Source organism: Rhinolophus hipposideros (assembly GCF_964194185.1).
Source record: "Rhinolophus hipposideros genome assembly, chromosome: 2".
In the NCBI taxonomy this organism is placed as follows: Eukaryota; Metazoa; Chordata; class Mammalia; order Chiroptera; family Rhinolophidae; genus Rhinolophus; species Rhinolophus hipposideros.
The window spans coordinates 108,805,930-108,830,295 of record NC_138048.1 but is presented as its reverse complement, the minus strand read 5'-3'; the positions used below and the strand labels follow the sequence as shown (position 1 = coordinate 108,830,295).

General features: G+C 51.2%; 2 protein-coding genes across 5 annotated transcripts in view; one reads left to right on the top strand and one right to left on the bottom strand.

The window, feature by feature from the left end:
- Window positions 1–248: 248 nt before the first annotated feature.
- Window positions 249–24,207, bottom strand: RRP1B (ribosomal RNA processing 1B). 4 transcript variants are annotated; one of them, XM_081070558.1, is made up of 16 exons: window positions 24,000–24,199; window positions 18,761–18,843; window positions 17,224–17,281; window positions 15,903–15,988; window positions 15,484–15,545; window positions 15,019–15,148; window positions 13,981–14,045; window positions 13,342–13,523; window positions 11,539–11,633; window positions 10,847–10,944; window positions 9,824–9,843; window positions 9,003–9,134; window positions 7,736–8,469; window positions 5,071–5,226; window positions 3,773–3,836; window positions 249–2,912 (listed from the first exon to the last, which is right to left on the bottom strand). In XM_081070558.1, exons 1-16 carry the CDS (start codon window positions 24,115–24,117, stop codon window positions 2,719–2,721), a joined length of 2,277 nt encoding a protein of 758 aa, XP_080926684.1. In that variant the 5' UTR covers window positions 24,118–24,199; the 3' UTR covers window positions 249–2,718. The 4 variants fall into 4 exon arrangements, with proteins under 4 accessions (XP_080926684.1, XP_080926685.1, XP_080926686.1 ...); XM_081070559.1 differs by having other exon boundaries at window positions 9,003–9,131; XM_081070560.1 differs by lacking the exon at window positions 17,224–17,281 and having other exon boundaries at window positions 24,000–24,207.
- Window positions 24,116–24,366, top strand: part of HSF2BP (heat shock transcription factor 2 binding protein) — a gene marked incomplete at its 5' end in the record, with an annotated part of 67,001 nt that continues 66,750 nt past the window's right edge. Inside the window, one exon of the mRNA XM_081079617.1 lies at window positions 24,116–24,366. Within this exon, the coding sequence (XP_080935743.1) occupies window positions 24,116–24,366 (251 nt within the window).

Sequence of the window (24,366 nt, the reverse complement as noted above, 5' to 3'; positions counted from 1 at the left end):
GGTCAGGTCCCCGGGATGAGCTGGGGACTGCGGCCAGGGCGAGGCCGCACCCTGCACACGTTAGGCCTGGCCCCCACCCCAGGAAGACGGGCCCAGGACTCGCTCGCTGGCTCTGCGTAGTGGATGTACGACGGGACAGGGGCCCAAACAGGCTGTTTCCAAACCCTCCTGACCGACGCCTACACCTCCACCGTCACGGCTCCCAGAGGCGTGGTTTTGTGCAATGACGGTCGATACCCAATACAAATCTGAGGGCAGAGAGGCTTTTTTAATTGAACTTGGCTTTGATGAGAACTGACACAAACTGGTCAGTAACAAATTCCTTGCCAGCAGTCAGGTAAATTCAGAGAAAACACGAAAATCAAAAGACGGACTCAATCTCATATTCTTTCTGGCAATAACAACTGTTTTATACTCTCCTTTGTGCTTTCAGTTCAGTAAAAGTTAGAAAGGGCAATACATTGTAAAGTGGGCATCAAGTTGTACAGACGACGCCTTACAAAACCCTCTAAGATCACCAGCACAGATTATTTTCTTGTTTGGACTGCCAAGTGCCCTTGGCAGTTGTACTTAGGAAAATAACAGGCATCAAATAGAAAACTGGTATTCTAAATACATTTTCCTTATGTGACACACCTTGTTGTGTGTATAATCAGAATTTTAAAAAATTGTTTTCTTTCTTTGTAGCCAAAATTTAGGCATTAAAAACAAGCCACAGCAAACCTACTGAATTCACCCACAAAGTGGAGTCAGTGAGGAGTGAGGACAGAGTCAGAGAAGGACAGAGGGGGCCCAAGTCACACTGTCACTTCAGGGCCCGAGTGCAAGGAAGGCGTCAGCCGGAGGTGCACGTACAGGATATTCTGCGGGGCCTCAGGAGACAGGGGACAGTGATACAATGGGGAAAGGTCTCGGCACTCATCAGGAGGACACCTGGGCCACTTTCGCCCTAGAATGTCCTGCTAAGACAATATTGTTGGCTTATGGGGCCCATTTGGCATAAAGACCCATCATCTTTTAAGCTGAAATTAAAGTTGTTAGAAAAATAATTTGACCAAGGATAATGAAACTCTTTTTTAAATGAAAAGTTAAACATATTTCACTACTTAACTCTTTTCACAGTCAGGTCTGGTTTCGGACATGGTTTAAGCACGTACCGATCACAGGAGACTAAAGACATGCACACAATGCACTGTCTCCTTACGAGGCTGACAGCACAAGACGTGTTTTCATGGCCTATCCTGACAAATCAGTTACGGGGTATACGAAGAGCACGGCTCCCCGTCCTTGACCCCAGGACCCAACGGGCCCAGACTGCTCAGTGAGGTTCGCAGAAGCCACCCTGGTTATGTGATTAAGGACACCAGAGTCAGCTCCCTGACGCCCACAAACCCCAGGGGACCTCCTTCACCCCCCAAGCCGCGCCCGGACCACAGAGGCAATGCCAGGGCCCTCAGCTGGGAGCAGCAAAAGGGACTGGCCCGGGTTTTGGTGAGAAACTGGGGCTCCTGTGTGTGTGTGGGCTTTCACTCCCAGGAGGCCCGAGATCCCTGAGTGGAGAAGGGTCTGGGGGAGCACGGGCCACCTAGGAGGTGACTACAGGCCCCCAAGTCACAACTCCTCCTTCAGGTCTGCACTGTTATTGCAAGAAAGAGCCGAGCTCCACTGGCTTTCCTGCCTTGAGCCTGTGGCTTGTCCCTCACTAAGGTTCAGGGCAGATGTGGTCCCCCAAACAAGGTGGGTGCACAGACAGCACTATGTTCCCCCAACTGAAGTCTGTGTGCCTTCCACCCCCTTCTCTTGTAATTAACTAAAATTAGAACTTTATAAACATCTGTGAGTGCAAGCTTCAGTATTTCAGACATAAGGTAGCTATGAACAAATAAATATGCACAAACAATTCTTAAAGGTTGCTTATTTCTGCCTCCGAGTGGCAGCTCAGGTCTGTAGACACTGCCGCCATGCCTCTGGAGATCTAAGGTGGGAGACCTGCTTCTGTGGACGCCAGTCATTTACTTCGGTCGCTGGCTCAAAGATTTATGGGTAAAGGGCAACCAGAACACAAGGACGTGGGAAGATGAGTGGGCCGCCAGGCTGGAGTTCAGTGACAACCAGGGGACGCTTGCTGCTCTCCCCGTGAAGATACCTGGGGCTGGCTGAGAGGTAGAATGCAGGACAGGCCCTAGATCCGGGCTCTGCTCTCCCGCCCACCCGCACGTCCAGCCCAGCCGAGCGCATAGACACAGGCCGCACTGCTGATTCGCAGACCAGAGCCCCATGTCACACACTGCCAGGTACCCGCACAGCACGGGAACACTGCCCTCCACGCTTTCAGAACAAAGACCGTTAGACAGCAGACAACCAGCAAGCCAGCCCAGCAGACAGACACACTATCGAGCAGCAGGTGCGCACGCGGGCAGCTGACAAGGCTAACGCCAGGCGCGCGCCCTGCCACACTTGGGGTGTCCTGAGGTTCCCCAGAATGTGGACCCCTGAAGGGATCCAGCACACTTGATGTTCGTAGCAAAGGCTTCAACCAAGATGCCCACAGCCCCCGCCGGAAGGGACAGCCAAGCAGCAGCGTTGCAGCTCACACCGACCCTCGAACATACAATCCACGGGAATTTACAAAACAATAAAAAAGGCCCCACCTTTGCCAAGTTATAATTTAGAGAGTATCCTGTACAAAAGCAGATTAAAAAGGGACCTGCGACTGCCCTAGAAGAAGTCCATAGCCGTTGGCCTTCTCTTTGGCGTGGCGCTCAGTGGCTTCCTGAGCCCCAGGACGGTGCTGGTGGGGGGGCAGGGAGGCGTCTTCAGCACTCCATGCAGCGGCCTCTGCTCGGGGTTGAAGGCCACGCGGGAGGGGCCCGTGGGACTGACCAGGATGCTCTTGTCCGTCTTCCTGAATTCTGCCCAGTGGAAGCAAGTGAGGCCACACGTTAACGGGGCCTCGTCCATGCTGTCAGCCTGCCCACCTGGGGTCCTGCCTCGGTGCCGTCCCCAGCTCAGCTCCCGACACAGGCCCTGCAGACACAGGCCCTGAGGGCTGAGGACATGGAGGTCACTAACCAGGCCACCTCCCATGGAGGGAGTTACTCTTCCAAGGAAAATGCCCAGGGGGCCACATGGACAGAGAGAAGCACCAGGTGGGTTGGAGGGGTTTATGGGACATGGACAGTCAGTGACGCCAAGGTTTAGAGGGCTGCAGGAGCCCTTCCTTCTGGGGTCTGCTCCTCCTCCCGCCTCCAGCTCTAACGACGGCCTCAGGAGTCAGCCGGCTGTCCATCCTGATGGCCACTCACCTGCGTACGAGCGCGCGTGCACATGCACACCCACGCACGCACACACACATGCACGCACACACTGACACACAGACTGACACATGCACACTCACACTGACACACGTATGCACACACACTCACACTGACTCACTCACGCACCCAGTTATTTGTCCCTGAAGAGAGTCAAGTCTTAAACTCATCATATACTTTTAAAACCATTGGTCTCCTTTGAAGAACAAGACTTGCATCGATGTTAAAAGCCACGAGACAAGATGTCCCTGTTTCCCTCCTCTGGGCAGGATAGTCCGGAGGTAGGTAAGGGCGGCCATAGCTGACAGGCCAAGGTGGCTACAGTACTCTAGGCAGGTGGGTGTGGGAAGACGGCCTCCAGAGGCCCCAGGAACCCTGCCCCTGGCCACCCCACTCCGCTCAGCCAGGGGCCACCTCTGCCCTGGGACAGCTGTGGCTACACGAAGCCTGGCACTCACCCGCAGTCATGTTTCTGTTCAACCCAAAGGTGACCTTCTTGGAGCTGGATGGTGTCTTGCTGAGCTGCAGAAGGAAGAAAACCATAACCGGAGGAGTAAGACAGTGGCCGAGATGCCTGAGCACTCAGCTGCCTGCCAGCCGTGGGGCCTCCATGTCCGCCCGTGGGCTCATCAGGACGGCGCTGCGCTGGAGCCGGCCCAGCATCTGAAGTGCGTCTGCAGGTGGACACGACAGTCCTGACGGCTCTGCAGTGCCGCCCTGTGGCTGGTTCGGGGAGGCAGGGAGAGTGAAATCGCCATGTTTGAAACCTCCCAAGTCACAGGACGAAGCTCACCAATGAAACATTATAAAGGAGTCCCCGTCATTTTGTCCCACAGTTCTGAAGTTTTAACTTGGAAATGACATCGATTAGACTACACCTATAATGGGATTGAACTTCCGTGGGCAGATTTGCATTTCCCAATCTTTTGTGCACCAGAACTCCAAACAGATTCAAATATTCTAACAATTCATCAAAATTAACGAAGCTGGTTTCTAGCTGAAAAACTTCTGGGAGCTGACCCATTTTGCATTCTGAAGCACTTTCTCAAATCCCTCCCCAGAACCCGACGTTTCTGTGTGAATCCCATACTTCTGCCTTATAGCATCTTTGCTTTAACATCAACATTCTATGAGAGGAACGTGGCTTCTGTAAGCCTGGAGTCCTTTAGCAAACGTCCCCAAAGTGTCGTGTGTGTAAGTGTGAACACAGACAATGCTCCCTGCTGGGTCAAGGCTGCGTAAACAGCACCTGCTTCCTTCTCAAAATGCCCACCCACCTGGGGGCCTCTCCAGCAGGGACAGCCCAGGCACTTGTCCCCACACCTCCACCGAGACCGGTATCTTGCACAGGCACACCCAGACCAGCCTCCCGCGTGCCTCCGTCTGCACCTGCCTCACCTTCTGGCGGCCCGTGGCGGGGCCAACCCTCTCCTTCACGACCCCCCACCCGGTCTCCCAGAACAGTGCCCACCCTCACCCACCGTGACGGGGACAGCACTGGCTCCTTCTACCACCCTGAGAACCCAGCAGTGTCCTTGGCAGGCCCTCCTCCCTCCCTGCCCGCCCCCACCACCTGTTTCTCCAGCTCTCTCCTATTCCCGTGAATTCTGAGACGGGGCTCTCCGATCTGCTGCTGCAGAACGCGTCATGAGCACACCTGAAGAACCCTCACCATCCCCTTGGGGTGGCCGCAGAGCAGCAGACCCGGCTCCTCGGTGCTCCCCGGGCCTGTCAGTCATGGCGAGCGTGCGTGTACCTGCACGGTGAGGCTTCCGGAGGCCGGGGCGGTGCTGCTCTTCACTTTTCTGCAGAACAGGGGCTTTGGTAAGAAAGGAGTTTGGTCAAACTTCACAAAATCATTCTCCGTCCTCGGCTTCTTCCTCTTCAAAGGGCTGAAGGGCCCACTGCTCCCCTGTGTGAGGAAGGGGCGAGAAGATGGGAGGTCACACACAGAGCCCCCCGTGTGGCACCCCCACAGGAAGCGAAAATAAAATGAGCATGCAGACACGACCGAGGTGAGGCCAAAGGTTGCAGAGCATCAGACGAGACGCTTCTATCAGCTCAGACAACGCCGAACACCTGCTTTCTGGAACCGGGTCTGCAAACACCTCTGGCAGCAGAGTGCAGACTTCACGCACAAACTACCACCTCTCCACCCGGCACTGTGCCAACAGGCCCAGTGCTCTCCTGTTTTCAGCCACACGAAGCCGTCTTTATTTGTCTTCCAACTCAGGTCCCATGTTCTGAAGACTTCCCTCTTCAAAGACCATCTACAGCCAGGCGCCACTTAATGACAGGGCCACGTTCTGAGAAATGCACTGTGAGGCAAGCTCGTCGTGTGCGAGCGCCGCAGGGACACTCACACAAGCCGAGACCACAGCCTGCCACACGCCCAGGCTACGGGGCAGCGCCATGCTCCTGGGTGACGAGCCGGTACAGCACGTTACCGTACTGGGCACTGTAGGCAGCTGTCACACAACGGCAAGTATGTGTAGATCTGAGCATAGGAAAGGCACAGTAAAAATATGGTCTGAAAGATGAAAAAATGGCATCTGTACAGGGCACCTACATGAATGGCGCCAGCAGGACCGGAAGCTGCTCTGGAGAGCGTGTGAGTGTGAGTGTGAGTGAGAGTGACGCTGCACATCACACCACCACAGACTTCGTATACACTGGACACTCAGGAGATGCTGCGTTCATAAATAATATTTTTCTTCTATAAATTTACCTCATCTTACTGTGACTTTTTTACTTCATAAACTTAAAAAATTTTAAACTTTTCAACTCTTGTGATAATACTTAGCTTAAAACATAAACAAGTATGGCTGTACAACGATTCTTTCCTTATATCCTGATTCTATAAGCTTTTTTCTATTAAAAGTTTTTTTTCTGTTTTGAGACCTTTTTGTTAAAAACTAAGACAAACACACACACGAGCCTTGGCCTCCACAGGGTCAGGGTCAGGGTCACTAATCCCACTGCCTTCCACCTCCACACCTTGTCCCCCAGGAAGGGCTTCAGGGGCATTGCCGTGTGCAGCTGTCATCTGTGACAATACCTTCTTCCAGAGAAAGCGCTAGGACGTTTGGATGGCGATGACGTCACTAGGCCACAGGAAGTGTTCGGCTCCATTTTAATCTCACGAGACTAAGGGTGTATACGTGGTCTGCTGTGGACTGAAACTCTGTCATGCACGCAACTTAACTCATTTTCTCATCTCTGGTCAACGACACCACTGTTCGTTGACAGTGTGGCATGAGACAGCACGAGTGACATCCTGGCTAGCTTCTGCAGGTCCATTGCCAGCAGATAAAGAACGTTCATCGGGTGTTTCATAAAAGCCCTGCTCTAGTTCTGGGACCCTGGGGTCTGGAGAACCTGGTGCTGCTACCTTGGAAACCTGCTGCCTTTCCTGAGCGGAACCCACCGGGCAGACGCAGGAGCCCGCCTCCCCACCCCCCAGCAGACACACAAAACACATCGCCCCTTTCGGGAGGAAAAACCTCTCCTGACTGTGACTTATGTAGCAACCGTTCCAATCCTCTGAGAGGCTGCAGGGGCCAGAGAAATGAGAAACAAAGAAGGAATTTTCTCTGATATTCTTAAAGAAGATCGTCAAACGAGAGCGCAGGGCAGAGGCTGCAGAGCCAAGGGAAGATGACAGCTCGTCAGGGAAAGGTCTAGGAGTAGAGTGAACTGCCTGAATTCCAGTGAGTGTGCTGCTTTCCCTAGCTAAGACTTGGTATGGCCAGAACCCGACTTGGCTAACCACGCAGGGATCCGTTAGAAAAGCGTGAAAGCAGCGTTTGGCCAAGGCCACCCAAGTTTCCCTCAGTGAAGAAAGGACTCACATCACAGCCACTGCAAAACAGCACGTGCAAATACAAGTGCTGGACGGGGGTGAGCAAGTCTGTGTGCAAAGGGTCGCTGAGGAGTGACAGCAGCCAAGGAGTGCACACGAACAGCGTGAGAACGTGCCAGTGAGCTATGCGCCCACCATGAGTGCAGACGCAGCGCTCAGAGTAGAAGGTGTGGCAAGCGAGCCGGAGCCTGGCTCTCGGGCACATCGGGCTCTGGGCAGCCACGTCCAAAAAAAGTCTTTTCACTACAGAGATGACAGAGAACTTGGGCCCAGCGTTGGCCCTGAGTTGAAGAAAAATAAGACCAGCGTTTGATGGAGACACTTGTCTGCCTGTCTATACCACAGGGCAGTGTGCCTGCCTCGGCCATGGGGACAATTGTCCCAGCTTGATGTGGCTTCTGAGTGAGTACCCTGGAGGAGTGAGGGGGAGGAGAAGGCCACTGAGATGGGTCACCTGCTGATTTACGTGTCGGTAAAAGCTGTGATGAGTCACGACCGCTCCTTAGTCCAGAGGTCTGACCTGTCCCCCCGCCCCAGCCCCTGAACCCGGCCGTCTTACCAGAGCCTGCACTAGCTTGACTTCGGATTCCAACACTTGGTTGTGTTCTAAGTTCAAGTTCAACATGTCTTTCATTCTCTTCCTCTTCTTGAAAATGGCAGTTTTCTGAGTGGACAGGTCGTGGAGGTCAAAATTGCTGGGCTCCCCCTTCCTTTTCTTCGGTCTCCTGCCCTGGGGAGGGGTGGCCGGGCAATCCCCTCTGTCCGCTGGGCTCACTGGAGGGCCCTCCTGCCCGGACGGGGGCCAAGCCAGTGTGGGTGGGCCGCTGCCATTGACCAGGGGAGCCCCGAGTTTCCGCTTCCGCTTCAGGGCTGGGGCTCCATCGGCTGGGGAAGCTTGGGGGGCAGGCACCCGAGCACGCTCACTACTGGGGCCACCCTGAGACAAGTCCTCCAGAGGTGACCCTGCTGACTCTGTGTTCTCTCCCTGGACCCTCGGGCTCCTCTTCCGGTGTCGTTTCCTCCTACTCTGCATGGGGGAGCTGGAAGGGGGGTGCTCCCAGCTGCTCAGCTCCCAAGAGGTGGGAGGGGCTGCCGCCCCCAGCACAACCACACCCAGCTCCTGGGCTCTTCCCGGAAATGCTTTTGGCTCACTGTCCCCATTCTGTTCTGGGGACGGGGCTTTGACCTCGGACCCTAAACGTCCAGGCTGGAGGTGGTTCTTCTTCTTTTTCCGTTTCCTCTTCTGAGTATCAACTTCACGCTCCGCTTCCTCGACAAGGAAGAACTTGTTTCCTAGAAAGACATACCCTGTAACCAGGTGCCCCAACGCCATGCAGATAGCGGGTCTGGCAGGGGATTTCGGGGCCATGTAAGTGGCCAACAGGAGTCCCCCGTTTTACCACCAGGAAGGGTCCAGCCCTTCTCAATGCACTTGAGCCCATTTCTCCCTTTTCTCAACTGTAATTAGAAACCTTCCTTATGCCTCTTTTAACATAAATGGGACTGGAATATATTCAGATTCCCACTAATTTGGAAGGCAAAATGCACAGACCTAGGGTGGTACTCGAATGAATGTCCCACAGGGTAGTTTATACCCAGCATCTCCACATTCTCACGGCCCCAGAGGTGCCTCTAGGAATAAACAAAGGCTTTCCGTTTAGGGGACGTGGGTGCCACAGAAAATCAGACCCTCGGAAACAACCTTTACTTTTCAGGAGTTAAAGGCGATAGCTTGTGTCTGTGATGCTTTACGAAGACATCTCTCTGGCTCCCCAGTGCTGCCTGCGTCTTCCACTTGTCTCGCCGCTTCCAAGCTTTGCGCTTACCTTTCTCTTTTTCTGCACTGGTTTTCTCTAGAAGTCTGTTTCCTTTTTTCTTCTGCCTTCCTTGACTGATAGTTTGGTCATCCTGATTGGCAGAAATGTCCTCAGCAAAATGGACCTGAGGTATAGTGCCTGCTGGACACCACAGCACATCGTCAGCTTCCTGAAATCCTCACCACTGTCCCCAGGGACCTAGGAGCCACACCTCTCCCGTATCAGGGAAGCAGTTTTCACATCAGCTTCTGCCCCCCCTCACAGTTCCTCACTCTCTGTCCAACCCAAACCTCAAAGCTCTGACTGAGGAATTTGACTTAAGACAACTCTGTGGCTTTCTTGCAAGGCAAGGGACAACCTCGGGCGACATCACCTCCAGCTCAATCCCAGGGGCTGGGCAATGCCACCCACATGCCAGCCAGGTCTGCACACCCCAGCTCTAAGCACCCCAGTGGCCCCACTGATTTGCTCAAATGTAACCAAATTTACAGACAGGAGCTTTCCCCAGGGGACAACTGAGATAAATCCCCTACCCCACCCCTGGGGTCTGGCCCGTGCCCTGGCACTGGCAGGGAGGGACAGCTTCGCGTCTGGCTCAGCTTGGGTCCCTGGGATGGGGCGGCGAAAGAAGGCCCAGCATTGTGCTTCTTCCAAGGGCTTCTGCTCAGCTGAGCAGCGAGTGGGTACTGATGAGCTCTCCAGGGGAAAGACGACTATTTCCTGTGTTTTCAACGTCTTTCAATCTGGCTTTTTAACATTTGACATAAATGTCTCAGTGGGGTCCATATCTGGTGAGAACCTCATCAGTTCTAATCCTCAAATTTCCTCACCTTCAGAGATATGTTGGAATCTGAAAAAGAAAACAAAAGTTCATATAGAAATCCCTTCTTTCCGTCTCCTATAAACATGTGCGCGGAACTCTGAAAACACGCGGTACAGGTTAATTCACATTCTTTTTTTTCTAGAAGGGGAAGCTAAGGAGGTGGTGGGATGCGAAGGCCAAAGTCGCCCTCTGTATCGTCCGTCTCCCCAGGACTCGCTGCTGCTCTGAAGAGTCTGTCCAATAAAGCTGAAGAAATCACACGTTCTTCTTGTTTCTTAGCTTCTTAGGGCCCAAACGGCTTAGATCTCTGCCTCTGCTCAGCTCTCCTCTCCGTTTACCAAGTGGAGAGATGCCAAGTGCTGGTTTGGTCCCTGCGATTCTGTGCGTCAGGACATAAAGGAAGTGTGGGGAGGCATGGGGACTTGGGGGCAGGGCCTGGGGGAGCAGACACGAAAGAGTCTGAGCCCAGAGCTGCACTTGGTGGGTGTGACCTTGTGCAAGCTGGTGACCTTCCCTCCCTATGCCCAAGTGGGGAAATCACAGAAGCTGCCTTATGGGGGAGCTTGTGCGACGTGCTCAGAGCAGTGCCTGCTCACACGGAGGGTGACCCAGGCAGCTGCTGTACGTCAGCAATCCCAGCACCACAGGGCTCTGTGCTGAGCTACGGTGTGGCCACGATGACACTGAGAACACAGCAGCAGCACACTGGGAGGAGGGAGTGGGGCAAGGCAAACGGCTGCAACAGGTAACTCCTGAGCAGGACAGTCACCGTGCAATTCCTCGGCCTATTCACTTCCGACATTAGCACCAGACTGCTTGTACATCATCAGGAAACAGCTGAGTGTGAAGAAGGCTGCACTGGAAGAATGGAACTTGAGGGACATTTCAGTTTACATGTGTATACTGCGTTGCTATGAATAAAAACAGGTGTTAAACATAGTGACAGCTGTCCTACACCATGAGATAAATGAAAGCGCTGGACCTGACCGTGAATGAGAAGCAAGCAGCACCCTTTCACCCTCTCACTTACTTTTTGATTAGTTTGGAGAGACGTTTCCTGTTGAAGGGTGGGATGTTTCTCCGGTTGGTTATTTCCAGGAGTCGGTTAGCAACGGCCTGATAGTCAAACTACGTGAGAAGAAAAAAGAACGTAAGCCCTCAGCAAAGCCTCCGCTGACCTGGGAGAACCCAGCGGAGTGGATTCTGGAAGCTCTCAGCAGAGGGCCGTCTGGACAGCGTGTTCTACGGTCCAGCAACAAAGGCTCAGGTTAGACCTCTGAAAAATCCGCCTGCTTCTTCTTGGAAGAAGCCAGCTCTAATTCTCCATCCTCAAAAAAAAAAAACTGTGGTAAAATATACCACATGAAACTTATTTGGGTGTGCACCTTTGTAAATTTAATCTAGATGTCCAGTTTGCATTTGGTAACATGGTAAACTTGCTTTATTTGAAAAGTTTTGAAAAGTACCACTGAGCTGGCTTTGCTATATGGAATAGAACAGATCTTACCAATTCGAGCCAGAATGAAGACGGACATCTTTTAAAATTCCATCATTAAATTTCTGTCTCCAACAAGCTCATTCAGTGACGTCAGTCACTGAAGCGATGAAAAGGGTTTTACACATTAGGCCTGGGAGTTTAATTAGCTCTGAGTCTAATTCCCAGTTAGCCAGGCCAGTCCACAGCAAATCTATATTCTATAAAAAGCAACAACTGCCACCAACCTGGAGAAGCGGCCCAGCGTCCTCCAAGTTCCCACCGTCACATCTCTCACCTCCATCACGGATTCCGTCTTTTCCGGAGTGGTATTTGCCCAGTGCTATGAGAACATATCCAAAGACAAAATTCTTCAATTACACAGTGATGACATGACTAGTTCCAAAGGAGCCACCGTCTACTTAGGTGTCCCTTAGTGAAAAAAAAATTCTGTAAAGAGAAAAACGCTGCAAATATAATTTCCCAAAGATGTTTTGGTGTTTCAGTCCCTGGATGTGAAAGGAATCTGAGCCTTAGTAACCACACAGCACGCCCTTCACTCCATCGTGAAGCCTCCACTGCCTTCAATGCTGCCTGGCCAACCCGTCCTCCCGTCAGACGCAGACGGTGGCCTGGGCGGCAGGCTCCTGGGGCAGGCGCCGCCTCGGCAGCCGGTGGCTAGTTCCAGACAGCTTAGGGCTGTGGCAAGTCTCTGGAGCGGTACACTAACTTCACGGGGCAGCCTCAGGAGGCACAAGCTAATATCAACACAACTTTTAACATTTAAAAAATAATTTATAGAGCACTAAAGCCCATGAAAAAGCAGCTAGAAATCACTAATGACAACACGCCAATTTTCAGACTTGCGCTGTTTCTGGACTCCTGTGAGCGTGTGAGCGGAATGAGCCTGTTAGCGGTGTGAGCTCGTTAGTGGTGTGGCCTCAGGGCACAACCAGAGGGACAGCAGGGCCCAGGCTGACCAGGTGATCCTGAAACATCCCGAGCGGAACTGGGACAACTGTGGAGGCGCTCGCAGAACAGCGAGACAAACGTGGTGATGGGGAGGGATCCACAGACAGCCGCCACCGCCACACAACATTTGCCTAGGGGTTTTATTTTAGTCAATCCATCACTTATACGGAACTTAAAATTAAAATGTTTCTTCCTTTCTTTTTAAAGACTTTTTTCTTTTACTGATTAAAGTCTTTTACTGATAAAAAATATATGCTCAATGTAGAAAATTTAGAAAAACAGACAAAAATATAGAGAAAATCACCCCAAATTCTGCTACCTAGGGTTAACTATTAACATTTTGATATATATCCTTCCGGATTTTTTAAGGCATGCATACATGTTAAAACAAACCAGGCTCCTTCTACATCGAGTTCTATGTCCTGCTTTCAAAACCATTACCAAGCTTCCTCTGGTCATTATTTTTGAGAACTCTGCCTGTCGATGGCTACGTCACAGGGTCAGCATGTACCCTGACCATTCACCCCAAGCCGGGCACCAAGACACTGTAAACCACTCCCACAGCTTTATGGGCCTGCACTTTAAACGCACGCTCTCTGCACAACTGCACGGGAATAAAACAGCACCGAGAACGATGTCAGGCCACAGTGGGCATTTAAACACCCAAAGAAAAAGAAAAAGAATGCTGAAGAAATGCAGAGGTCAGAGGGCCAGCTGGAGAAACAAGTGTGCATTCACACCAAGTGCATCCGATGTCCCACCGAGAACTTTCTGCCGTCCGTGTCCGCATCAGGATGTTGACAGACATGAAGCAGCAAAAACGACAAAAACAAAATCCAAAGCAGCAGCAACAAGGAGACTGTCCTGCCTCCTGGGAGATCCAGAACTCTGTGCAAGACGCAGCCCACTGAGACCTGGGGTGCTCCCCAGTGAACCCCCAGGCAGGCACAGGGTGTCCAAGGCACAGCCATCTTTGATGAATTGCAGGTTACAGGCAGTGAGCCCAGCAAGTGTATTCAAGTGTTTGTTTGATGAGGACTTTACCTACAGAGAAAGGCGACTCAGGGAAGTTTTCTTACCCGTCTTCTTTTTACTGAATGTTTTCGTCCATGTCTCCTTGTTTTCAGATGTCTCTTCTTCAAAGAGGTTGCTGTCACCCACTTTAGCCTTCTGTCCCTCCACTGTCTCTTCGGGTCCAAGTGGAGACTGATCTACAATGACTTCAAAAACAGCCCTAGCTATAGTCTGCACCGCTGCATGGCTGGGGGGAAGCAGAGCAAAGAGGATGCGATTAAAACCCACGTGTGGACCTGGTTAGCTAAGGCAGGTAGAGGGAGGGCTAAGGAGCGCGGAAGGGCCAGTCCACGTCCACGTGGGCCTTCTGGGACACGGTGAGGGCCAGCGGGTGCGCCGGAACCTGCACGCCCGACGACGCTCCCGCACTGCCCCGCAGCTGCAAGGAGCCGGCCCAGTGCTCTGTGACGGAAGCTGGGGGACCATGGGGGATGAACTCCGTGTGGGGAGGGTGTTAAACGGCAAAGCAAGAAGAGCCGAATCACGGCGCAAAGCTCCCAATGTCCTGCCAACGGGACTTAAGAGATTGGCTGTCCTCAGCTGGACAACCATCCCAGGCATGTCACGCTTCCCAACACGGAACCACCCTCCGCCCCACGTATGTACCAACTAAAGCAATAAAAACAAACACGGGAATCACTTACTCCTTAGTCTTGGCAACAATTTTGCAGAATGGATCAATAAACTTGAGATTCTGATCTGCCAAAAGCTGTAATTTAGAAATAAAATAGGAAAAAAAAGTAAGGGAAAAAAGAGCCTTTTCTCCTTCGTGACGTGTCCTTGAAAAAGGAAACAGTCGCTCTTTTCACATAGCTTGAGTCAGTCTGAGTGACACTTATCTCACAATGCCCAAAAACACTGCACGATTACCCAGGCGCCCAGAGCCAGGCCAAAGGTCGCGGCAGCCCTCCAGCCGCGAGGGCACCTTGAGGCGGTGAGCAGAGAACGGCGCCCCCTCCAACTGCCCGCTCCAGGCTCCCTCCTCCATGGAGCAGGTCGGTATGGACACCACCAGAGGCTGAGATGAAGTGATTATGTTTTTATACAACACTTAGACTTTCTTTTACTTAAAAAAAGCACTTGTTCACTGCAGAACACTTGTGAAAGAAAGAAGTAAAAGCTGCTCACAATCCCAAATCAGATAATAACTTGCACGCTAAGGCATGTGGATAAATAAAGAGCTATAATAATAATAATAATAATAATAATAAATAATGTTCCCTTTGCAGCCCTTGTATATTTGTATGTGAATATATACTTAAAAAAGTCAGACCTTCTGCGCGGCTGCCTGCTCCCTTTCTTTCCTACTGCTTTTACAAACTCAGTATCCTGCGCATTTCCTCATGTTGTTGGATTCTTTACTGGACTAGGTAGGTGGCTTTCAATAGTTTCCTAAGCAAGACTCCATGCACTTCCTTAGGGCACGAACCCGTGTCCCTGTGTCCATTAGCTGCGGAGGACATTCTTGGCCGGGCAAGGATGGTATCAAAGACAGGGCGACCCAATGCATGCTCACCTACTACCAGCAACAGACCACCTTCCATGGCCAGCTCACAGGGCACCTGAAGAAGGGCCGACGCCTGTGCACACCAGCTGTGGCCCCACCAATGCTGGTCCCCTCCCCCCGCCCCACTGCTGGTGGCCCCACCCCACCACTGGTGGCTCAGCAGCCTGCTGCTTACCTCTTTCCCTCCCACTTTGGACAGTTCATCCAGGTAAACGTCAATGAGGTGGAATTTCACTCCGTTAGGAGACTGACTCTCAGGATGCAGGACTTCCTTCATTAAGACACTAAGAAGGAGCTGGACTCGGCTAAAGAAAACAACACACATGGCTGTTAACGGCAGCGCGCCAACACTTCTTGCCCCTATGGAGATGTGACATTCAGCCTCGTGCTACGCTGCACAGCAAGCTGGGGAGGCCAAGAAAGTTTTACAAGGCAAGAAGTGCCACTGAAATCGGCACGTGTGGTCAGCTCTTCCATTCCTCCACTGGATTTGAAGTTCCTTATGGAGAAGGACGTTTTGCTTCTCACAGAGCTCAACAGAGACCAGGAAAGTCATACCTGACTAACTGAGAGTCTTGAAAAACACAGTTTCATTAGGAGTTTTAAGGCCACCAAGTGCTAAGCCCGATAGTTTACCTACCTTTCTTCCCAGCCATCCTGCTTCAGGGCCTCAAAGGACTGCCTCAGGACCAGGCGGATCAGCTAGAGACAAATACTCGTGTATTACAAAGGGAGAGTAAGAAAGGCTAGTCAGCTCAGCAGAACAAGGGGACCAAGGACACTGGTGTAGCCTGGATCCCACAAGTGATAAAATATCCGCAATAACCGTATTTAACTTCTAGATCATAAATGTTAACCAAAGCCCCCCAAACTCATCCCCGACAGCGGGAGAGACGACACACGTCCAAGGCCATCCAACGCTCACTGGCTTTCCTCACGCCGAGACTGGGACCCACAGTGCTTCACAAACAACTGTCCCAGCGTGTGGAGCTGCTAACATGCTCCTGCACACGCGCGTCTGCAGTGACTGGGGTAGGGAGGGGGGCACGCTGACCTTACCATCTGGTATCTGTCCAGGCGCGGCGTGTCCATCTCTGTCCACTCTCGATTCATCGTTTGCCAAAAGGTCTGAAGGAACAGGTGCTCTGCAGAAAAAACGCTTTGTTTTGAATGGTTGGTTTCAGGTGAACATATGACCAGATAGCAAGAAGGTATTGGCGAGAAACAAACTAGGACGATTTGTCATTTACTTTTCTCAAGAATTCTTGGGTAGCGAGACAGTTTGGTCAATCATTAAATGTGCTCAATAATTGCTTTTACATGTAAGTAAAAGCATATTCTAGCGACAGGAAGGCTGGTCATATCGTAATGCTCAACCAGTATGCTCTCTGAGCTCTTTATTTATCCACTGCAAAGCCATGTTCTAGTAAAATCAAAAGATTTCCTAGGCCACGTCCACGGGCCCTTTCTACCCACCTGTACCTAACAACCCAGAGTTAGTGATTCTGATGGACACCTGGGTGGTCCATGGAGAAACTCTGCTTTTTGTTTCATGTGCAGTGTCACTGGGTGAGCTATAAAAAACATTCTACATTTTTCTCCTGAGCCACAAAACTACCACCTTTTTGCCCCAAAGTAATTTTTGACTTTTTTTTTTTGCTTCACTTCTTTGCACAAATTGTTCTTGATATATGAAAGCCGATACTACATTTCATGTGTTAGAATTCTGTTTGTTATGTGTCGGCTGGAACCCTGCTCAAGTCCAGACAACCATGGGGAACAATTAAGGCCATTAGGACAGTTTCCTTCTCGGGAGCGGTAAGCAAAACAAACTACTTCTGCTGTCTCTTCCTTTGTAAGTAACCAAAGCCTGAATGTCCCAGAAATAATTTCTCCTTTTGTTTGTTCCTTCTGGTAGAGGGATTACTTTATAGTTTATATATTAGCAGTGATGACTTTGTATGGCTCTAGTCTCGACGAGGATAAACCCGGCCCCCAGAGGTTGCTGCAAACACTGGCATGTGCATATACAGCTTCTAAGAGTGTTAAATAATTCAGATTTTGGAGATTCTGGAAGGTTATTATTTCTTAAAACACTTTTCGGAAATCTCTGAGATGCCAAATATGACACTCCACAAGATACCTCCTTCCCATCTAACAGAGTCAGGATGTCAGTTTAGCATAGCTTTCCCCCCAGGACCGGTTTGTCGCCTGATATCTACGCACTGGTAGCCAGCGCCAGGTTCATGTGAAACTAGCCCACTGGAAAACGGAAGCGTGGAAGCAAGGAGAAGAAACAACATGGACCACATATCCTAGGCAAGTTACCAAATCAGACGAACGAGGAAGTTTTGAGAGTCATGAAAAGATCAGGACTTACGGGCCTCTGAGTTGTTAACAACATGGATGAGTTGGGAAATAGTGTTCGCTAGTTCCTCCTGCAAAGGTGGGGTTGGGGAGAAACATCGGGGTTATTTTGTGGCAGCACTGAGATGACAGCATCACGGCCTGCACCTCCTCCCGTATCTGTCGGGGGTACGAATCTGTACTTCTGTTTGCAGTGTCACTTCCACTAAGAAGTGTGTATCTGAATATCTGAATTTTATCAAATGTGAAACCCCCACTTTCAATGGACTACTGTCCCAGCTTCATATGCCTCTGAGGTTTAAGATGCATGTTGAAAAAAGTATGTCTAGTTATCTGTTCAAACGACCTACAGACAAAATGAATTAGCTGTCAACTCCTGGCTTTAAAAAATATACCAAAACTTAAATTGAGACTTTCTCCTAATCCCCCCCAATAACGGAAACACAGGTGCCCCAGTAGGGGGTGGTCGGCGGCAGTGAGCTGCTGGGACTCTGACCATGGGGCTCAGTGTGTGGAACCAGAAAGCCGCCCCTGGGAGTGCTCAGAGGGTGCTGGGCAGCACTGGTCAATGGCGCCCTCCCAGTCTCTGTCCGGGCAAAGTGCCACCAAAACAGTGTGTCCATCTCAGCGGCAGCAAGCTCATCTGTGCTGAGAACTCAGACACCCGCCTTGGGGAGTGTCAACCAAAGAACTGTATGAGTAACAAAAGAAAGGACCATCACTGTGGGTGTTATCTGCAGTTCACGGGGCTGCAAGTCTCCCTCACCCAGTTTAAATCAACTCCTGGACTTGAGAGCGATGTTCCTGTGTATGTTTTCCCTCCACTAAAGCTGTTGGCTGTTACTTTTGAATGTGATTTAAAAATATTTTTGCCCTGTTATCCTACTCAAAATATGTTCCGCAGAGTAAAAGCAATACATCAGAGCGAGTTATCATACGGCTTGGGGGAAGTGGCCAAGTCACGCATTAAAACCCAGACAAGTCAAATCTGCCTGCGACATTTTACACATCGGTGGGATTCAAATGGTGTTTCAAGGCTTACCCCTCTGTTCTGCTTTTGCACATCAGAACAAAGCTCTTAAACAGTGAAAACCATTTTCTTACTAGTTGTGCTGGGGCCCAGGTGCCCATGCACACCTGTGCTGACCTTAGGGCGGGAGCAGTGAGCCCCTAGCCCTGCCTGGCCTGGCAGCTGCCAAGGCACAGGCACTCACGTAACCGGCAGAGAGGGCCCAGGGCGCTCCCAGGACCTTAAGACTAGTGCCATGGCATTTCTGACCACAAAGAAAAGGAAACAGAAACTTCAAAATAAGCAACGTAAAATCTATCATGGAACTAGGAATCCGTGACGGAGAAATAATGAATCTTTAATTTACGTGTATTCTTCATTATTTGAAAAAAGAATTAACTTCAATGCTTGGACACTGCACCCCATTCCATATGACAGAGGTGATGCAGGGCACATTAGGGGACAGACACAGCGAGAACCGAGCAAGCCTCCTATCCATCTCTGCCCAAATCCAGCCACATGACAAAGGGAACTCTGTTACCTGCAGCGGGGGGTCATCCTGCACCCACATGCAGTAGAAGAGCCCTTTCCATATTTTCAGAAGTTCTTCTTGACTGAAACCGCCTAGAGGGCAAAACAAAACAGCACAAAAATCTTATTTTAGAGTCCTTACAGTTTCTTTCCTCAAGTTTTGAAATGTCACATAAGCAGTGAAAATACTACATACAAGGTCTGGCAACTAAGTTCGCGAACCCATCTTAGAAAAAGCACTACATACCTCACTGCTGAATATCACTATGGTCACCTTCAAAGTCCTCCCCTTGGGAAGCTATGCCCTGATGCCAGCACCTAGTCCACCCTTCAAAGCAGTTTTGGAACTGTTTTTGGAATGGCCATCAGAGCTGTCACCATATTATACTTGATGCCCTGAATTTCATCAAAATGTCTTCCTTTCAATATTTCCTTTATCTTCGGGTAAAGAAAGAAGTCATTGGGGGCCAGGTCAGGTAAGTAGGGAGGGTGTCCCTATACAGTTATTTGTTTCCTGGCTAAAAACTCCCTCACAGACAGTGCCGTGTGAGCTGGTGCATTGTCGTGATGCAAGAGCCATGAATTGTTGGCGAAAAGTTCAGGTCGTCTAACTTTTTCACGCAGCCTTTTCAGCACTTCCAAATAGTAAACTTGGTTAACTGTTTGTCCAGTTGGTACAAATTGATAATGAATGATCCCTCTGATATCAGAAAAGGTTCGCAACAGCACTGCAACAAGTCTGCGAACTTAATTATCAGACCTCGTACATTTTCATTGTTTCACCTGCAAATGTGTTTTTTCTTTATTGAAGCATGACTACAGAAGCAACCACATGAATTATGCAGTTGTACGAGCTACGGGGCAGGGCGAGTGGTAGCCTTTTCTCCTCATCCAAGTCATGTGAGGAAGCAAATGTCATCACAATGGAAAACGAACGGAACAGTCATGAGCAAAATGAGTTTCCCCCAAGTGTCTCCCTCTGCTTAAGCTAGCCCCCACTCCTTCTGCACATCATTTTCATTGCTCTTGCAAAGTAAAATCACAAATCTGAGAAAAGACGCAGGATTTGCTCAAGTAGCCCCCGGGAAACTGGCAAAGCTTGGGGACATTTCTGCTAAGGTGATTCTTTTAAGGATCCTGCAATGAGGTCACACCTGGCTGTACCCGCATCTCCCTCCCTCCCAGTTATGCTTTTCACTTCATTTCAATTTTAGTCTTGCGTTAAGTGGCACCACCCTGGTTAGTCTCGTTCTGACTCATTAGAAGCTCTCTCCCTCGGCCTGTACCACCCACGACCAAGGCACAAGTCACGCATAGTCTTCCATTCTCCTGGGTCGACTCCACGTGTTGTGGAATCATTAATTGCTGAGTGACATAAAGAATTATAAAATGAGGTAAGTGTACACTGTTGGAGTCTCCAAGCCCGTGGAGAACACAGAACCCGCAAGTCTCAATGCATCTTACCACCAATGGTCTTGATCTCAGCAGGAGATAGGAGGAAAAACCCTTTGGAGCAGCAAAACAGGATCAACTAGGAGAACGTAAACGAGTGTATGTCTAGGATCAATGTGATCTCGGTACTCTGAAAGATCATTGAAAGGTGACAGACGGATCCTTTTGATGGACTTTAGTTTATTTAGGGTTCAGAGCAAGCTGTATGCCTATCTACGTACTGATTTCCAAGTTACCAAAGACCTTTCTTACAGCACTAATTTTATTATGATGCATTTTGATTCTTTGTGGGATGTTCTCACTTAAAAGCAATACACTAGAAACTATAGTAAAATTAGTTTATTTAAGTGCATTTCCTTTAGAGGTCGGGCAAATGGCTCACCGATTGGTTTTCTCCCCTCCTGTTGCATGTGGGGAGCTTCCTACTGAGAACGCACACAACTAGAGTGAGCCATAAACCCAAGTGCAGGCACTGAGCTAACTGCGGCCATGGCCACAGTAACTGTCACTGGACCTGCGCAGATGTTCACTCACCTTAAGGCTAATGAACTAGTGGATCTGGCTACTTACTAGCTGTGCACTATTAGGAAACTGTCACTAACCTCTGGGCCTGTTTCCTCACACATATGTGAGGTTTATGGTTAGGGCCAAAATAAGAGCACGTATGAGAAGCGCTTTATAAGAGCAAAGCACTATTCGATTTGTGGGTATGATGATTATCTTGTGTTCTCTACCCACAGGCTCTTGAGGCTCTTTTCCCTTTTAAAACATCTATTTTCAACATATTTACAGAAATCACTTGCTTTCACCCAGTAATTTAGCTGGTAAAAACAAGGCACCAATTTTTGAAACTTTTAAAGCAAAACAAATTCCACTTATTCAATGTCTTTGAAAACTTTGAAGGTGAAGTACACGTCTCTAGTTTTGTTCCAGTTGCTTCTTGATCTGTCTTTTCTTCTGGGGGTTGAATTTCTTAAATTTAATCAAGTTTCTGACAATATAGGCTTAGTTCAAAACGACCGAGGTGAAAGGAAAGTGAGATGTGGATACAGGGAATACCAACAAGCTTTGAAGTGAGAAAATTCACCTGTTCTCACCCCGAAGGAGCCCAGGAACTGTTTGAGGAGAGGATGCAGTGTATATTCAAACCCATAGCTGTGTCACAACAACTGCAGCTCCTGGTTATTGTAACTGGGTCGAGAGGACCCCTAGCTATCACATGAAAAAACACTAATCTCCCCCATTACTACCATTGAATCTGAGCCCCACCAACTGTAAGATGTAGTTATTTTATGTGCCACCAAACGAAAGCAAGAACGCAAATGAAACTGTCACAAAGTTAATGAAGATCAATGCTAATTTGAGCAGGTGATAAAGTTGCAGAATCGATCAAACGGGCAGGGAGTGTTATCTTAGTTCACTGATCACGGTGCCACGAACAGTGTGCGCAGTGAGAAGAGCACACAGCACGCACTCCGTGTCCGACCCGAGGAAAACCATGGACAGTGACAGCGACCATTCCACGACCGCACACTCAGCACCAACAGTGAACGCACACTGAGATGCTCAGGTGCTGTGAGCAGCAGAAGGGTGTCTCATTCCTCCCCCCTTCTTCCGCCCTCCCCCCACTCCGGTTCACGCTGTTGTTTCTCAGTCTAGTTGTGTAGGACACAGCTCCCTGGTCCACGCTGGTGTTACGAGAGTGGTCGCTGGTTGGCCGCTCACAGCAGCTCCTGGCAGCTCTCGTCTGCCGCTCACACTGGCCACTAGCCGCTCCTGGCAGCACATGGCAGCCCAGAGCAGCTTACGCGAGCCCAGCTCCAGGGAGAACTGTTGTTCACAACCTTAGCTGCAGAGGGCGCGGCTCACTGGCCCAGGTGGGAACTGAACTGGCGATCTTGGTGCTAGGAGCCTGGAGCTCCAAACACCTGAGCCTCCAGGCGGGCCCTCTCATTTGTTTCTAATATCACAAAGCTGTCTGTGCTGCTGGAGGACGGCTATATGTATCTGTTAGAGTAAAACTTTAGATTTCCTAAGACAACATGCAAAAAAAAATTGAGCTTGTCAATGAGATTAAAATGTCAGGCCAAGTACTTCCAAACTTGTGTTTCTATTTTGATGGAGTACAGTTGTGGCAGAGATCATGTTAATTTTGTCCCCTCATCACTGTGTATGACGTTTACTTTGCAGTCGCTTTTCTGAAGACCCACTATACTCTGCAATGAACAAGAGATACCAGGTGAGTAACTGTGGGTGTGTGGGGCGCTAAGCAGACAGGGCCCCTGGACATGACAGAAACGCAACGGCTGCAAGTGTTTGCATGAGCATTTCAGACCCTGGACCTGCTCAGCAAAGGGGTTTGAGCAACAGGCTGTCTGGCTGTCTCGGCTCCATATGTAATGCACTGGCCTTCTGTTCTTGTAAATAGCCGGGCCCCCATTTGCCTGGATGTGCTTCCACTTCCAGCTAAGAAAACAGACGGAAGCTTACAGTGTTTTGGGGGAAAAGCAACACATTAACAGATAATTAACAGGCAATGCAGCTAAATGCTACAATAGACACAAACTGGATATTCCAGAATCCTAGAGGAGTGGGGGTGAGATAACAGGGAAAGTGATGCTGAATATTGGGAGTGGGTCAGGGGTGGAAATCTTTTCAGCATGAACAGAAGCAAGGCAGACACGTGATACACGGGGTATTGCACACTAGGACCCAGCAATGCTCTGCTGTCGACGGAACATGAAGCTGGCATGTAGGGCATGAGCTGGGAAGAGGCTAGGGGAACAGACGACCTGAAGACCAGGAATTCCAGGAAGGTGGAGACGGCTGGGCTACAAGTAGCTAAGGTCGGGCTAGAAATTGAGGTTTAAGGACCTTCAGTGTGCCTGCGGTACCTGAACCCACGAGAGTAAACGAAGTCTGTCAGGGAGACCCCTAACACAACTGAAGTCAGGAAACTTTGGCCTTCATTCCTCTTACTAGCAGGATTCCCATAAAACTGTACTGTCTTTTCCGAGGGGTCTTTTGTGATTTCTCTTCAAAATAAACTACCAATGTCAGTCCTGGGGGGAGACGGCAGCCATTCTTTCCGGTAGGCTGTGGATGCGTTAGGAATTAAACCAAACGTTGTCTCGGTGCAACAGAAAGCACCGTAGCGCGCGTTAGGATGTCCAGGACACTCTGCACCAGGCGGACGCAGCCCCTCAGCGGCACCCCCCGCCACGCCCGGGGCCCGGCGAAGGACCACGTCTTCAGCCTGGCGTCCCACCACCCGCCCCGCTCCGACTTGCTGCTCGCCCGGCCACTGCTGCCGCCTGCGTTCGAGCCCGTCGGCCTCCCCGGAGCGGCCTCCCCGGAGCGGCCGCGCCGAGCAGCGCCCTCTGCCCCGAGCCGCACGCCCCTCACTACGCCCCGCAATCTCCGCCCGAGTTCTGTCGCCGCGCGCTGCGCCCCGCCGTCACCAGCACGAACTAATTCTGCCTCCTCCCCTGGCACTGCAGCCCCGAAAGGCGTTGCTCCAGGCCGGCGGGGACCGCCGAGGGGCACAGCGCCCGCCAGGCTGAGCCCGGTCTGCAAAGCGCGGGCCCGGGCGGGACAGCGGGTCTGTTCTCGGCTTCCCCGCCCGCCGTGACCTTCCCGTGGGCCTCAGTCCCCCACCGCAAAGCCAGGCCGGGCCCGGCAGGGGCGCGCGGCAGTGCCCGACGTGCTCCTCGCTCTCCCGGCGGCGCGGCCCCGGCCCGGCCTTCAGCCCCGACCCGGCCGCCATGTGGCGCGGCTGTTACCCGCCGGGCGCCCACCTGTCTCCCTCTGCGTCTTCACGCTGATGTACTGGCGCAGCTTCTTCACGGCCCGGTCCCGGATGCCCTTCTCGTGCGATGCCAGCCGCTGAGCGAACTGGAGCTCGGCGGGCTGCATGGCGGGGGCCGTGGCGCCCACTGGAGCATCCCCGGCCGCAGCCCACGGCTCCTCTGCCTCGCGCCGCGGGGCTGCCCGGGCCACGGCTGCGCAGAAGGCGGCGGGGGCGGGGCGGCGCGCGGGTGATGACGTCACAGAGGCGCCGCCGCCGCGGCTCGCCGCGCGTTCCGCCGCTCAGTGCCCCGCGGCGTCACGCCACCGCCCCTCCGCTGGCGCCGGTCACCGGAAGTCAGTGCGGTTGACAGCGAG